The sequence below is a fragment of the Mercenaria mercenaria genome, chromosome 11, assembly GCF_021730395.1.
Source record: "Mercenaria mercenaria strain notata chromosome 11, MADL_Memer_1, whole genome shotgun sequence".
Taxonomy (NCBI): Eukaryota; Metazoa; Mollusca; class Bivalvia; order Venerida; family Veneridae; genus Mercenaria; species Mercenaria mercenaria.
The window spans coordinates 62947046-62962885 of NC_069371.1; the positions used below are offsets into that span (position 1 = coordinate 62947046).

The 15840-nt window shown below is 35.2% G+C and overlaps 1 protein-coding gene across 4 annotated transcripts in view; it reads left to right on the top strand.

The window, feature by feature from the left end:
* Positions 1-15840, top strand: part of LOC123532073 (heat shock 70 kDa protein 12A-like) — a 38718-nt gene that overhangs the window by 17324 nt on the left and 5554 nt on the right. For 2 of the 4 annotated variants that reach the window (XM_053517566.1, XM_053517565.1), the window contains exons 2-5: positions 11438-11543; positions 11868-12087; positions 13948-14166; positions 14571-14730. In XM_053517566.1, coding sequence (XP_053373541.1) covers positions 11449-11543; positions 11868-12087; positions 13948-14166; positions 14571-14730 — 694 coding nt within the window. In that variant the 5' untranslated portion in view covers positions 11438-11448. Of the gene's footprint in view, positions 1-2014; positions 2149-3928; positions 4034-11437; positions 11544-11867; positions 12088-13947; positions 14167-14570; positions 14731-15840 lie in introns of those variants that run through there. The other 2 variants (XM_053517567.1, XM_053517569.1) reach the window with 2 other exon arrangements.

A 15840-nucleotide genomic window follows, 5' to 3' on the forward strand; every position in this document is an offset into this window, starting at 1 on the left:
AAATATAACGATTTTAATGAAATTAGTCTCGTAATTACTTTCCGGGAGATTACGGTAATACAATGGGCGTAGATGTCAAGTAAGCTTTATAATACATGTTCCTGAACGAATTGCTAAATGTATGTGTTTTGGTGTGAAAGTCTTAAACCTATCTTAGTTAACTAGGAAAACCAGATGCTATATTTAGATTTTGGGTTTTCGTTTTAATATTGCGCTGCCTATTTGCCACCCACTGTCTATTCGTTGATTGCTGGTGCTGACCCATTATATAAAAAAGCTATCTAATAATCGCTGTCATTACTCTGCTCCTGAGCTCTCGCCGCGTGCACGTCGCGGAGCAGGCATGCGGCTCTACCGGAAGTGGTCATAACTATTTTGAGGACAGCCGGTAGAGTCACAACAAAGGGCGAGGGCAGTGGCCCTAAGAAGGATTGTTTTACCACCTCTTTGTATTGTCATCTTCCACGCTGAACGCTGAGATTGGTACTCCGCAAGGACTACGAGGGACAGCATGACAAGATGCCCGCTGACGCTCTAGGATGGACAGTGAAGGCGCGAATATTCTCGCTCATATGGGACTCCCGGCAGCGAGTATAAATAAAACTACACAACAACACGCTGTCATTACGCCTAAGGAAAATCAAGAAGATGTACACGAACATGCCCATTTTCTGTTATAACTAATTTACCCTTAGAGCCATTGCACCCGATAACTTTTAGCTATATGAATTTTCGCGAAAAAAAAACACAAATATTTTTTTACTGTCAATCGTATAATTAGCGATTTTTCTACATGTACACTGCAATGTTTATTGAAATTCAGTGACCAATAAGCCACATTAGGACGGGTATTGATTTGATCCGATTTCTACATAAATTTGTACAGCATCTGTTTATTTTGTACCTGTCACTATAAACAATAAGTATTTGATGTGTGACTGACCTCTTTCGTATCTATATATATATGGCATAAAGCTTAACCTTGAATTATGACAAAAAATTTGACAAAGTTCACATTGTGAAGAGTCTACTGAATCATTCACAATCCTTTCAAATTTGTGTCAAGATCATGATTATACTAGTTGAATCTATGCCATTCAAATATCTCACGGTCAATAGGCATAGGCAAGTGATCGGTATACTAACCTGTTTACTAACCATTAAAGAGAGTGTTACTTAAACCTTTTGATATAAACACGTCTAGTATCAAATTTTGATATAAGTTTACCAACTGCATCTCAAAAAATGTTACATTATATTTGCAAGAACGATAATTGCTTTCGTTCGTATCAGTTTTAAATAATATGCTACATTTTCCTACTCGATGTGTATTTCGATTTTAAATGATAAACTTGCTCAACTGCCACATTAGGATTCCTAAATGTATTGCGGTTTTAAATAATTAACTTGCTCTACTGCAACTTGTTCCTGAATGGTCTGTATTGCGATTTTAAATAATTAAATTGCTCGACTGCCACATTTTTCTCAATTATCTGTATTTCGATTAATAAACTGCCACATGTTCCTGAATGGTCTGTATTTGAAATAATAAACTTGCTCAGCTACCACATTCCCTAAATGATCTGTACTTCGATTTGAAATAACAAACTTGATCAGCTGCCACATTTTCCTTAATGATCTGTACTTCGATTTTAAATAAAAAAACTTCTTGCTCAACTGCCACATTTTCCTAAATGATCTGTACTTCGATTTAAAAACACTTACTCAAATGCCTTATTTTCCATAATGATCTGTACTTCGATTTTAAATAATAAATTTGTACAACTGCCACATTGTCCTAAATAATCTGTACTTCGGTTTTAAATAATAAATTTGCTCAACTGCCTCATTTTCCTAAATGATCTGTACTTCAATCAGTGGGTTATATATTTTGTCGTTTTTCCTTCTTATTGACAATTCAAAAAGATGTTTCGACAAAACAAATTGAGATAAGTTTTCTGAAGTACAGTCGAGATTAAGTATCGTTTATTGTGCGTTCAATGAGTGACAGGTCTTTTGAAATTTGATTTTAAAGAATATATAACACTTGTATGGCAAATGTTTATCGCATTATTTATTTTGTGTAATTATTTATATTATGATATTTTGGATAAAGTGATTTAATACTGTCTTAGGTGTTTCTCCGAGGTAAGCTGTTTTAATGTGAGACCAACTTTAATATAGGCCAGTTGATGAGACACAATGTTAAATGAATTGTTTCGAGTTTCTTTAATTAGCTATTTACTATTTCTGTGAACTTAAGTTGTCTTGACTATGTAATATTTCTTTTCTGTGAGTTTCTGTAAAAACAAGACGCAAAATGACCAATACAGCATTGGTATTACTATTTTGAAATCTGTAGGTCCCCAGACTGAGTCCAGCTTTATGTTAAATTTTACGAAATTTTGAAAATACCTTCTGTTGTTATTTAGTAGAAAGATATTATAAGTTGTTCAGTTCGTTTTGTTAACTTGTTATCTCCAATAACACCTTTTTAGTCAATAAAATATGGAAAACAAAAACAAAAACAAAAGTGTTAGTCACGCTATGAAAGTTGATATAAAATAGGAGAAATTTAGCTAATTTGGTGTCATTCAGTCACATTAAACTACCTGTTCAAACAATAATTGTTAAACATTTTCGACATTTAATTTCAATTGCGTTCTGCTTAAAAATTATTCATCCAAACTTTCAAACAAAACCGGCCTTGACATACATCTATCGAGCCAGTCTAGTAAAAGAGACCTATATTTCTAGCAGTATTCACCTCCAGCGATACAAAACATACTGATGGTATCATACAAAGTAACGCGGGAAGTAATTTACATTTTATTAAGTTTTATTAAAGATCGGGTTACGTATTCGTGATTTTAAAACAGATATTTCGGTTTTCAATTTAATGTTTCGGTTGCATATACCCATACCGAAGAATATTCGACACGATATGTCTATGCCAGAATATCTCGCTAAAAGTTATACCGGAGATTTTTTTTTTTCATAAGGCGTAAAAAATGTTTGTTTCCGGTATCCCGACCTACCCTAAATTTTTGGCCCGACCCTAAATGTTTTTATGGCCTTGGCTTGGAGAATAATTTTTTCAACTGCAAAACTGCACTTTTTATGCTATAAACATGGTCAGTGATGTTAGAAATCAACTTACTGATGCTCTAAAGGCATAACCCCCCTATCTGTATTCATTTTTCCCTTAATAAAAAAATAATCAAATATTTTTTTCCAACCTACCTAATTTTTTTTCAGCATGTTACCGGAAACAAAGAATATTTTTAGGCCTAAGTAACCATTATACTTGAAAAGTGCAACCATGCATTGTTTATTCCAATTACAAGTAAAACGAACATTACAGATATGAATATAAATATATTTGATCCCTATATGAACTTTACGTGCTTTGATCTTCCACTACAATTTATGATTGTAAAGTATTTTATGGTATCTGAAGATAAAGTAAATATATTAATACACCGAATGTCTATTTTTAGCTCCATTGACATTCTAATGGATTGGGTTACAAAGAGGAATAGTATCGTATGTATATGTAATGTCCTCCTCGGAAAAAGTGGAATCCCGATAGGCCTGGCATGTTTTTTTCCCCACAAAAATACGGAAATGCCCGCGTGATTTCCACTTTTGTATACTGGAATTCTGGTACTTGCAATGTCGTTATTTTTACATACTCATGTGTTTTGACAGATAGATTATTTGAACCGGCAGATTGAAGAGCACAAATCGGTAACTGCACAAAAAAAAAAAAAGTGACGCATTAATATATTATGTATCGCGGGAACAAAGTGGAATACCGATTCGCGAGGTGGGTTTTCCGCACGAAAACGTAAATAATTATAGGTTATTAGCTTTGTATCGGGAAATATGCACGAGTTCTTCAGCGGAAATATTGCGCGACTTCTGATAACCTGTCATGTTTTCTTCTGATAACTGTTACGGAGTGCCCGGAAAACGTTACAGAGTTCTTCTGATATCTGTATGACAAAACAAGGAATCGGTCGGAAAAATGGTAATTATCAACCTTTAAAAAGAGAGAATTGGGTGTAAAACTAAAGTTTGATGATCAAGGTTGCCTCATGTTTTGTGCAATGTGTCAGAAAAAACTGTTTAGTCTAATAATCATCCCCATTTTTTTGAAATCAAGACATTTTGAGTAAAATATCGAAATCGTTTGCTTATTCATACATATTAATCTACTCATTCACGTTCTTCATCCTCACCACACGCAATATCCTAATTTTAGTGCAAAGCTGCAAACACAAACCACTGTCTAACAATTTTATGCCCGATTTTTCTAATGTTACGGAGTTCAGGTGATAACTCTGAAGATGACACAGTGTTCTTATGATAACTTTTGTTACTGCCAGGGTGTTTCTTGAGCTATGTTAAGATACTTCTTAGCTAATTTTATTATTTAGAAAGGGTGTTAATCATGTTCTAATGTAAGATATTTATGCAAGGCACAGTATTGTGGTTTTATGATGTATGGTATGTGTGTTTTTGAGTTCCAATGATAACGTTTCAGTGTTATATTTTTAATTCTAACTAGATATTACTTTTAAAGGGACTGTGTACGCCCATAGTGATGATCTATCAGCTATTCCTTTTACTTTTCCAACTAAACTCAAAATGTACTCATAATCGTCTTATAGCATTTTGGCAAATGCAAAGGTCGTTTCTGGTGAAGGATTGATATAGACAGCACTTTAAAATTCACATTAATATGCATTATGATATTCTTTAAGACAAATAATATATGCATGTATGAGGATGACAAGCCCCTTTTTGGTACGCAGTATTCAGCGCATTTAAAATTATATGCATTCTGTAAGATGTTATGATAATACCAATTAAGTTTTATCGTAGAATTTACGCCAGTCACATTTAAATTCACTCTCTGTATAATGTCGCATTGTGACTGTATTTTTTTCAGTGTCAAATTTTAAAATTCTACTATATGAATGATTAGAAGAATTATGATGGTAAAGTTATAATTATATTACTGATAACATATAGCATTATTATTATCATTATTACATTCTTTATGAAAATCTATTGATATGAATACAACTGTATACATAGTATGCGAAAGCGTTCGGATTAAGGTTAAATGTTTTGGGTCTATAACTTAATGAAAATGGCCATGCGATAAACATTAACAAAATCGCATACACACAATTATCCTTGAAAAATTATATGTATATTCTCATGTACATCTGAAGCTATAATTTTGGTGTGTTTTAGTATAATTTCTTGTCGCCGTTTACGTATATTAATTAGTTTTTGTACGAGTTTTGTTGATTATGGTGTATAATCTAGTGTCGCGTGGCAAATTATGGTCCCTAATCAACAAATATCATACAATAACAATTTTAATTTAGAATCATTTCCTTCTTGTCATAGCATGGTCACGCATGGTTTAATTTTGCCACACGGCCTCAATGTTGTAATCGCGACTTTCCTTTCAGAATGAATATTTACAACATGAGCAACTGCTTCAGACTGTGTCAGGAATGTTTTGTGACAGTATTTACATCTGACTGTCGCATCTGGAAAAAAGGACAATTGAGCCGCGCCATGAGAAAACCAACATAGTGGCTTTGCGACCAGCATGAATCCAGACCAGCCTGCGCATCCGCACAGTCTGGTCAGGGTCCATGCTGTTCGCTAACGATTTCTCTAATTCCAATAGACAATGCTAGTGAACAGCATGGATCCTGACCAGACTGCGCAGATGCGCAGGTTGGTCTGGATCCATGCTGGTCGCTAACGATTTCTCTAATTCCAATAGACAATGAAAGTGAACAGCATGGATACTGACCAGACTGCGCGGATGCGCAGGCTGGTCTGGATCCATGCTGGTCACAAAGCCATTATGTTGGTCTTCCCATGGCACGGCTCAATTATCTAAAGCTTTACCTAGCATATTGGCCTTTTCAACCTACCACATATCAATTCAACGTAAAGGTCATGATATGAATATGCATAACAAGATACGCAATTGAATCGCATGAGATGACAACAGCAGTCGTACATAGTAATGCAAATAAACCACTTCAGAAAAAAAAAAAACAGCTTCTGCATCTTCAGCATTTAGATATACCCTAAATTATGGATAAAGGATTTGATTTTAATTCAGTGATCAATCCAAACGGAATCCACTAAACCGTTGTTCACAAACATTAGCACATCCATTGATAAAACGAACAATACAATTTACTGCATTTTTTACCTATTCGTATTTTACTATATATAATCAGTCATTATACTGCACATAGTTTTAAACTTTACAAAAGATTCATATCATACATTATATAACCACAATACTGTGCCGTGGATAAATATCTTATATTAGAACATGATTAACACCCTCACTAAATAATAAAATTAGCTAAAAAGTATCTTAACATAGCTCAAGAAACACCCTGGCAGTAACAAAAGTTATCATAAGAACTCTGTGACATCTTCAGAGTTATCACCTGAACTCCGTAACATTAGAAAAATCGGGTATAAAATTGTTAGACAGTGGTTTATGTTTGCAGCTTTGCACTAAAATTAGGATATTGCGTGTGGTGAGGATGAAGAACGTGAATGAGTAGATTAATATGTTTGAATAAGCAAACGATTTCGATATTTTACTCAAAATGTCTTGATTTCAAAGAAATGGGGATGATTATTAGACTAAACAGTTTTTTCTGACACATTGCACAAAACATGAGGCAACCTTGATCATCAAACTTTAGTTTTACACCACATTCTCTCTTTTTAAATATTGATAATTACCATTTTTCCGACCGATTCCTTGTTTTTTCATACAGATATCAGAAGAACTCTGTAACGTTTTCAAGGAACTCCGTAACAGTTATCAGAAGAAAACATGACAGGTTATCAGAAGAACTCCATCCTTCGTGTAACACTTCCTCCCCCGTGATACGCATCTTCACGTATAAATATTATGTAAATAGCACAAATATGTGCAATAGCCTGAATAGGATTGACAATACTTAACTAATTTAAAATAGAAACTAGAATGTGTCTGTAGGACACAGGATGTGCCCCCCACTGGTACATTTGTCATAAATGAGGGCCAATAATTCAAATGTTTGCAGTCTTAATGGGGTATAGCCTCAACAATCATTTTATGAAAAGGATTCATTATTCTAGGCCCTTTACTTTTTGAGCTATGAGCATCACAAACAAAAAATCCACTATTTTGGTTATTTCACGGGCCATAACTCTGTAATAAGAGCTAAGATTCTCAAGAGGAATGTCAAGTGTGCAAGTTCACATCACGATAAAGACTCCAGCAAGGTTCCCTGAATTTACATCTGATACTTTTTGAGCTAGGCACATAATTAGGTGAAAAAGTGCATTTTTTTTACTATTTCAGGGGCCATAACTTTAACAATAGGGGGTGGAGCCAGCTAAAAAATTAGAGTTGTGCAAGTTTATATCATGATAAAGACTTACACAAGTTTTCAACCATTTATATTAAATGCTTTTTGAGCTAGGTGCATCAAAAGGTGAAAATGTGTATTTTTGACTATTTAAGGGGCTATAACTCTAAAAATAGGGGGCGGACCCATATGAAAAATAGGAGATGCGCATGTTAATATCATGATTAAGACTCATGCAAGTTTTTCATGAATCTATATCAAATACTTTTTGAGCTAGGCATGTCACAAGGTGAAAATGTGCATTTTTGACTATTTCAGGGGCCATAACTCTGAAAATAGGGGGCCGACCGAAATGAAAAATAGGAGGTGCGCAAGTTCATATCATGATTAAGACTCATGCAAGGTTTCATGAATCTATATCAAACACTTTTTGAGCTAGGCGTGTCACAAGGTGCAAATGTGCATTTTTTACTATTTCAGGGGCCATAACTCTGAAAATAGGGGGCGAAGCCAGATGAACAAGAGCTGTCCGTAAGACAGCGCGCTCGACTTTTCTCAGTGCTTGACTCTGAATTAGAGCTTTGCCATTAAAAAAAATCAAATTTAAAAAGGGACATAACTCTGTCAAAATTCAATCAGGGTTATGGGAATTGTGTCTCCTGGTGTAGACTTTGATAGCAAATAACTGTTTTGAGTTTCAAGTCAAAAGCTTTAATAGTAACAGAGATATTTGACTTTATAAAAAAAAATAACAAAAATTCTATGTTGAAAAGGCGCATAATTCTGTCAAAATTCAAATCAGAGTTATGGGGATTGTTTCCACTGGTGTAGACTTTGATGGTAAATAAGTATTTCAAGTTTTAAGTCAAAAGCTTTGATAGTAACAGAGATATTTGACTTTATCAAAAACTTTAATAAAAAGTTCAAAATGTTAAAAAGTAGCATAATTCTGTCAAAATTCAAATCAGAGTAATGGAAATTGTGTCTCCTGGTGTAGACTTTGATAGTAAATACCTGTTTTGAGTTTCAAGTCAAAAGCTTTAATAATAACAGAGATAATTGACTTTATCAAAAATTTTAACAAAAAATTCTAAGTTAAAAAGGGGCATAATTCTGTCAAAATTCAAATCAAAGTTATGGGGATTGTTTCTCCTGGTATAGACTTTGATAGTAAATAACTATTTTAAGTTTCAAGTCAATAGCTTTGATAGTAACAGAGATATTTGACTTTATCAAAAACTTTAACCAACGGCGACGCCGACGCCGACACCGATGCCGACGCCGGGGCGAGTGCAATAGCTCTACTTTTTCTTCGAAAAGTCGAGCTAAAAATAGGAGGTGTGCAAGTTCATATCATAACCAAGACTCATGCAAGGTTTCATGTATCTAATTCAAATACTTTTTGAGCTAGGCATGTCACAAGGTGAAAATGTGCATTTTTGACTATTTCAGGGGCTATAACTCTAAAAATAGGGGGCGGACCCAAATGAAAAATAGGAGGTGCCCAAGTTCCTATCATGATTAAGACTCCTGCAAGGTTTCATCAATTTATGTCGAATACTTTTTAGCTAGGCGTGTCACAAGGTGAAAATGTGCATTTTTGACTATTTCAGGGGCCATAACTCTGAAAATAGGGGGCGGAGCCTGACGAAAAATAGGAGGTGCGGAAGTTCATATCATGATAAACACTCATGCAAGGTTTCATCAATTTGTATCAAATACTTTTCGAGCTAGGCGCGTCACGAACTTCGGACGGACGGACGGACGCACGGATGCACGGACAAGACCAAATCTATATGTCCCCACCACTCATGGGGGTGGGGGGGGGGGGCACAAAAATAGTGCAACAACACACACTGAATTACGTCACGCACCCGATATGAAATTCAGGCGTCAGTGAATGGAAAAATATTGACGTTTCCGGTACCAGTGTTACTTAACGGGAAATAGAACGAGTATGTAATAACCTCAATAACATTTCAACACATGCCAACTAATTGTGTTTTGATAGATTTGTTTTGCATAATAATCCATTTGATACAGCTCATTGATGTTGCCATTTATTCATCAAATCAGCTTATTATCTCACCTGTCAGAAAGATTGTTTTCTGGTTATAATTTCTTATACTGAAAGGTTCCTTCTAGCACATATGCAATGCTTTGTCTTTTAAGAAAATCTGATTTTAGCATCATACTACAGATATTTAATATAACAGTGATAAAAGTCTGTTAGTTTACTTTTATGTTCAGTATTAAAATCTTCGAAATTCTGTGCAGAAATAGCACTCCCCCGTATGTGTTCGTCACGTGATCAACACATGCGAGCCCCTTCGTATTATATACAATTCATTTACGAAACGCGAGAAAATGATAAGACAGGTTAAAAAATGAAAACCTGAACTACAGCATTTGCAAATTGCACAGATATATCTGAAGCTATAAAACATCGCATTTCATATAAACATGATTATTAGGCAGGAGTCTAATTTTTAATTTTTAGATCATTTATTTCATAACATACTGTAAAATCTGGTAAATAAGCGTATACGCTTATAATAATTTTAGTGACACTTTTATGCGCCAGTTTTTGATATGCGCTTATACTTAAGCCAAAACTATGCGCTTATATTTGATATGCGCTTATAGACAAGCCGTGTGCGTCTATTTTTGATATATTTTAGAAGACTATTGACAGTGCTTACCTTGGTTGAGAAAACGAATGTAAAACATGGTAAAGGTTCAAGTCTCAAGGTTTATTCGACAAATTCGGCATTACACATGCCTTTGGCCATTAACAAATATAATAGGAACATGGAATATCAACAATTGATACAAATACATTTATACATATACAGTTCAAAAAAGTAAAAGTGTATGCATACAATAAACAAACGTATAAATTACAGAAGAAAAAAGAATGTTAGGAAACATCTAAACACACAAAACATATATAATAATCTACGTTACATTATGTAGTATTGTTTTAAGTGTATCAACATGGTCATGGACGTGCGCAGTGAACTACCTCCTTTTATTTCATACATTATAAAGACACAATGAAATCATAATGAATACATATCTGCAAATAATGTTCAATCTCTCGGACCATTCAATAATTGTTCAACACTAAGATTGTAGCATTTTATCTATATTCTTTTCACAGATTTACAAAAGAATGGCAAACAAACAACTTATCTGTTATTCAAACTTCATTTACTGAAACAATTTTCTATTCAAAAAGCATGATTATCGTAAACAATTATCGTTTTATGACACCATAGACGTTAAAATCTTTTAACACCTATCGGCTATTCAACAGGTAAAAACACTTGTCGTCTGTATTTATGATAAACAATTATCACGGTATAATACCGTTAATTACGTCTTTGTGCTGCATCTGTTATTTGTTTACCAGTAATCGGATATGCGTCTACTTTCGAGACAAAATTATGGTAAGGGCCTGACATGCGCTTATTATCCCATACGGAATAACGGTAAGGCCGTATGCGCTTACTTTTGATATGCGCTTATATTCGAATATGCGCTTATTTACCAGATTCTACAGTATGATTATTTGGCAGTTGTCTATTTTTAGATCATTCATATTCATTTATATCAAATCTATTCTTCTGTATCAAATATTCAATGCACGGTTTAGTACTCTATACGAATTACTGTCCCTTGTCAGCCTGCTGTTAATAACGTGCATTTCACAATAGATTTACGTCAAGACGTACGAACATACACTGGCATAGAGGCTATTTGTAATGAATATGTATTAGTCCAAGATGGTGGCGCCCTAGTGGTTTTCGGATGCCTTTAACAGTACCCGTGTATCAATTACATGCTCAGTCAAATGTGAAATGTTGACCTAAATGTTCCTTCTCAAGTGAAGGAACAATAATGTCAGCCTTGTAACTTGATAAGTTGAATTGTTATTAACTATTCAACTTTTATAACCACATGAATAGAATAGTTATATGGTATCTATTACAACACATTGAATATATTTACAGAACAGTAAAACATGGCTGTATCGAAAGAGACGTATCCACCGGGTATAGTTGTATCTGCTGCTATTGATCTTGGAACCACATTCTCTGGTTATGCGTTTGCTTTCAGGTACATGTGTACTATCTTGTATACAGAATAATCAAACACACCATTTGTCAATATTTTCATAGCAAGGATGAGAGTTATCTTCATTTTTTAATCGAAATTATTTCAAATAAATGCAAAAAATACTAGCAAACAATAATACCCTCTCTCTCTTAAAGCGATTTATAATTGTTTACTCTTAAAAAATGGAAGTTTTCAGTTACAAAAACAATCAACCATAATAAACTGGATATATCTTTTAATTGCGCGTACAGTCTTTAAGTTAGATGATCAGAATGTTGTCCTGCTTTTTCTTTTATAATAAACTGTAATTTTCTGTAAATGCAGAGACGAGCCTTATAGAGTTTATGCAAGCACTTGGCATTCGAAAACTACAGCTTACTTGGTAGCTAACAAAGCCCCTACAACAGTGCTCCTTCGCCCAGACAAGCAGTTCTACGCTTTTGGTTTAGACGCAGAGGAAAAGTATTCGGAACTGACAGACGAGGAAGCTCATCAGGGCTGGTACTACTTTCAGAATTTCAAAATGGAGCTGTATCGTCATGAGGTAATTTCTTTTATTTTTTTTCATGTATTGGATTGTTTTTTGTTCCTTCACAGTTGCCGGACTGGGTGTGTTTGTCATCTCTTAACTTTAGTCACAATTAATACCTCTTTGTTGAATTAAAGTATATGTAAAAATCACTGGCACCAGATCAGAAAGAAAATGCCCCTGTACATGTTATACCCTACCGCTAGGTATACTACATGGGCGTAGGAGCGAGTTTAACTTTGGGGGGGGGGGGGGGGCAAACCTTTTCGACCGGCGGTTTGTGGGTGGGGGGGGGGGGGGGGGTTAGCGGCAAGGTATCCTCAGTGCATTATTCATGACAAAGCCTCAAAGCCTTGTACAGGGATTAATTGGGCCATAGGCCCCTCAAACCTTTATGTTTTAGCAATCATTGAGTTATTCTGATGATACACATACGACTAGGCACTGAACTGTCATAATCAGTCATATTATGTATTGTTCTAATTAAGTGTGCCATTTTTTTACATTTTTTAAACAGGCTTAATAGTTAGGCCTACATTGATTTTGCAGACGCTCAAACCGGAACTGTAGTGATTGCGCTCAATGATGTATTATTTTTATAAAATGTAAACGATTCTTGGCGTGGCGCGTACAGATTTCAGTACTCACACTACGGAAAGAGACATTTTTAGTCAGAATACAAGGGAAGGCCAAATGCAAATCAGAAATCAGGTTGAAAAGAATTATATGGGTGCTAAGTAATTGTTATATTAGACTGCAATTATATCTCTTTTCCAAATATTCGGGGGGCCAAACTATACTTTGGCCCCCCCCCCCTCTCCTAGCTTTGGCGGGGCCTGGCCCCCGCTGCCCCCCCCCCTGCTCCTACGCCTATGTACTATAAGAACCATGGTCATGAACGGGAAAATATATATTTCATACCTTAAACGCGCAGTTCGGTAAAAGTGTAATATGGATATTGAACAAGTGGTAATTTATCTTCCATTGTGTACAGGTCTTAATTCTTCAACATTTCTTATCTTAGAAAAACAACGCGTAGTTTATAGTTTTTTTCAACTTTGCACAAAAAACTTGGTTGAACTTCCCTAGTGAAGTTCCGATCTAGATTACAAAACAATTCTGATTGGCTGGTGTGAAAATGTATGTCAGCCGTCGTTTAACTGCACGTGAACGCTAAAATGTGTATATGCAGCATAAATGTGCAATATGAATTAAATAAACAGTACAGATGTATATCAATGTATGGCTTTAAATTCAAAATCATATATCTAAGATGAATTACATTCATCATCTCCAGTTTTATTGTAAAACTGTGAATATTTTGCATTCTGTTTTTTGTTTGTTTACATTTCACCTAAACATGTGCACACTGCTGTGACCTCTAGACCGGATGTTCATTAGGGAAGTTTACGCACGTTTTTACTGTAACGTTGGCGAAAACATTAAATATGTGGAGTATCTCTGCAATATGAAATATTGAGACAATGTGACTGGGGCACGATGGAAGATAAATTACCTCTTGTTCAATATGCTTGCTACCCATTCACCGAACTGCACGTTTTAGGTGAGAAATGTACGATTGAAATGGGTTAGTATATTTTCCCGTTCATGACCATGGTTCTTATAGTATACCTAGGGGTAGGTTATAACATGTATAGAGCCATTTTCTTTCTGATCTGGTGCCATTGGTAAAAATAACCCTTTATATTTGCTATGTATATAAAATGCATGCTTATGGAAATTGATAAGCTACTCAACCCACTGTCAATTTATGTGCCAATTATAATAATAAGTAAATAATATACATATGTCTAAAGATATTTTGGAAGCATTCCTTTGAGAATTTGTATTGACACTGAAATTTGACTTTTACAGAAACTGTCACGTGAAGCTAAGCTTAAGGACATTGAAGGGAAGGAAATGTCAGCAATGACGATATTTACCTTGGTTATAAAATATCTTCGAGATAAATTGATTGAGCAAGTACGGCGCAGCAAGACTGGTATTGAAGAGCACGAGATTTTCTGGGTGTTAACAGTTCCCGCTATTTGGTCGGACGCTGCAAAGCAATTTATGAGAGAAGCGGCTACAAAGGTATACATATGAAATTACTAGAGTGATATCAGTCCAAGTGTGCGATGTTCCATAGTTTAAGAAAATTACAAAAAAAAAACAATTATGGGTACAGAATAATATGTCATTAATAGAACAACCACCTACTTCGTAAATTACTTACCAAAAATTACGTGTTATCACGCTGGACACTATTGATTCTGCCTTTGCGACCAGTGTAGACCATGATCAGCCTGCACATGCGTGCAGTCTGATCATGATCTGCACTGTTGGCCATTCAGTCAGTATCTTTTTGGTATGCACCCCTTAACAGTTAATGGTGCTGTCCAAACTGAAAGTTGAACAAGTTCAATATAGAATTTTAGCAAGGTAAGGGTTAAGAAGCATCGTCACACACAACTGAAAGAAAAATAATGTTATTACAGGCGGGTATAAACAATACACAGCTGAAGCTTGTTCTTGAACCGGAAGCAGCTAGTTTATTTGGCCAGGCCAACTATACACAGCGAGATGTTCAAGCTGGTGGTATTGCCGAGCTAAAACACTTCCGCGCTGGTCAAAAATATATAATTGCAGATCTTGGAGGTATGTATTTTACATCTGGTTACTTCGTATTTGATAATTTATTAATACAATACGTATTGTAACAAATAGTTTTGCTAGAGATAAACGTCATTCTTCAAACACTGTTAGAGGATATTTTAACTTACCGGTGTCAAATGTTTTATATATGTTATTAGTAATAGGTCGTCGACACTTTACTTTAAACAACCAATAGATAGAACTTCACCAAACTTGGTCTGCAGTGTCCTTACGTCAACAGTTCTATTGTTATGATCTGCTGTTAACTGATTGTCTGCAGAGCTGAAATCAGCGAAAACTCTCGACTTCCATGTACCGCTCGATGAGTTGCCGCCAAACTTGGTTGTCAAGCAGCATTTATGCGTTTTAAATGTGTAATACATGTACATTGTTTGTATTATTCCGCTCCATTCTCATAAAAGTTGCGAACACAGAAAAAACATTTTTAAGATTTTATCGGGTAAACTGATGGATGGATCTTCAAAATTTTGTAATACAGCATTGTAACATGGACACTGACAAATGTTGTGGAATTCCATCGTTTTATTGTAGACATGGGTGGCCAAAATTATAACAACTTGTCTTTTATGGGCTCCGTCTAATGATCAACAGGAGCTACCTTTAAACTTCTTACTCTAGTGAACAACGTCATAAATCTTCACAAAACTTAGTTCGTAGTTTCCTGATTGACTTTACTTTCATTGATTTAATCGGTTCCGCTTCACTGCTCATGTTATCAATTAAGTTAAGTGAGCACTTCTTTCTCATGTTATAACAAATATTCCAATCCATTCATTCTTTAAACAGTACTGTAGCCCGCCCGCTTAGCTCAAAAGGTAGAACACAGATCTATGGATTGCGGGGTCGTAAGTTTGATTCCCGAGCAAGGCGTATGTTCTTCGTGACGATTTGATAAAAGACATTTTATCTGAAGTCACTCGTCGTCCACCTCTGATTCACGTAGGGAAGTTGACAGTTACTGGCGTAGAACAGGTTTGTACTGGTACTGAATCCAGGAACACTGGTTAGGATAACTGCCCGCTATTACATAACTAAAATACTGTTGAAATACGGCGTTAAACCCAAACAAACATAAAACAAACATTAAACAGT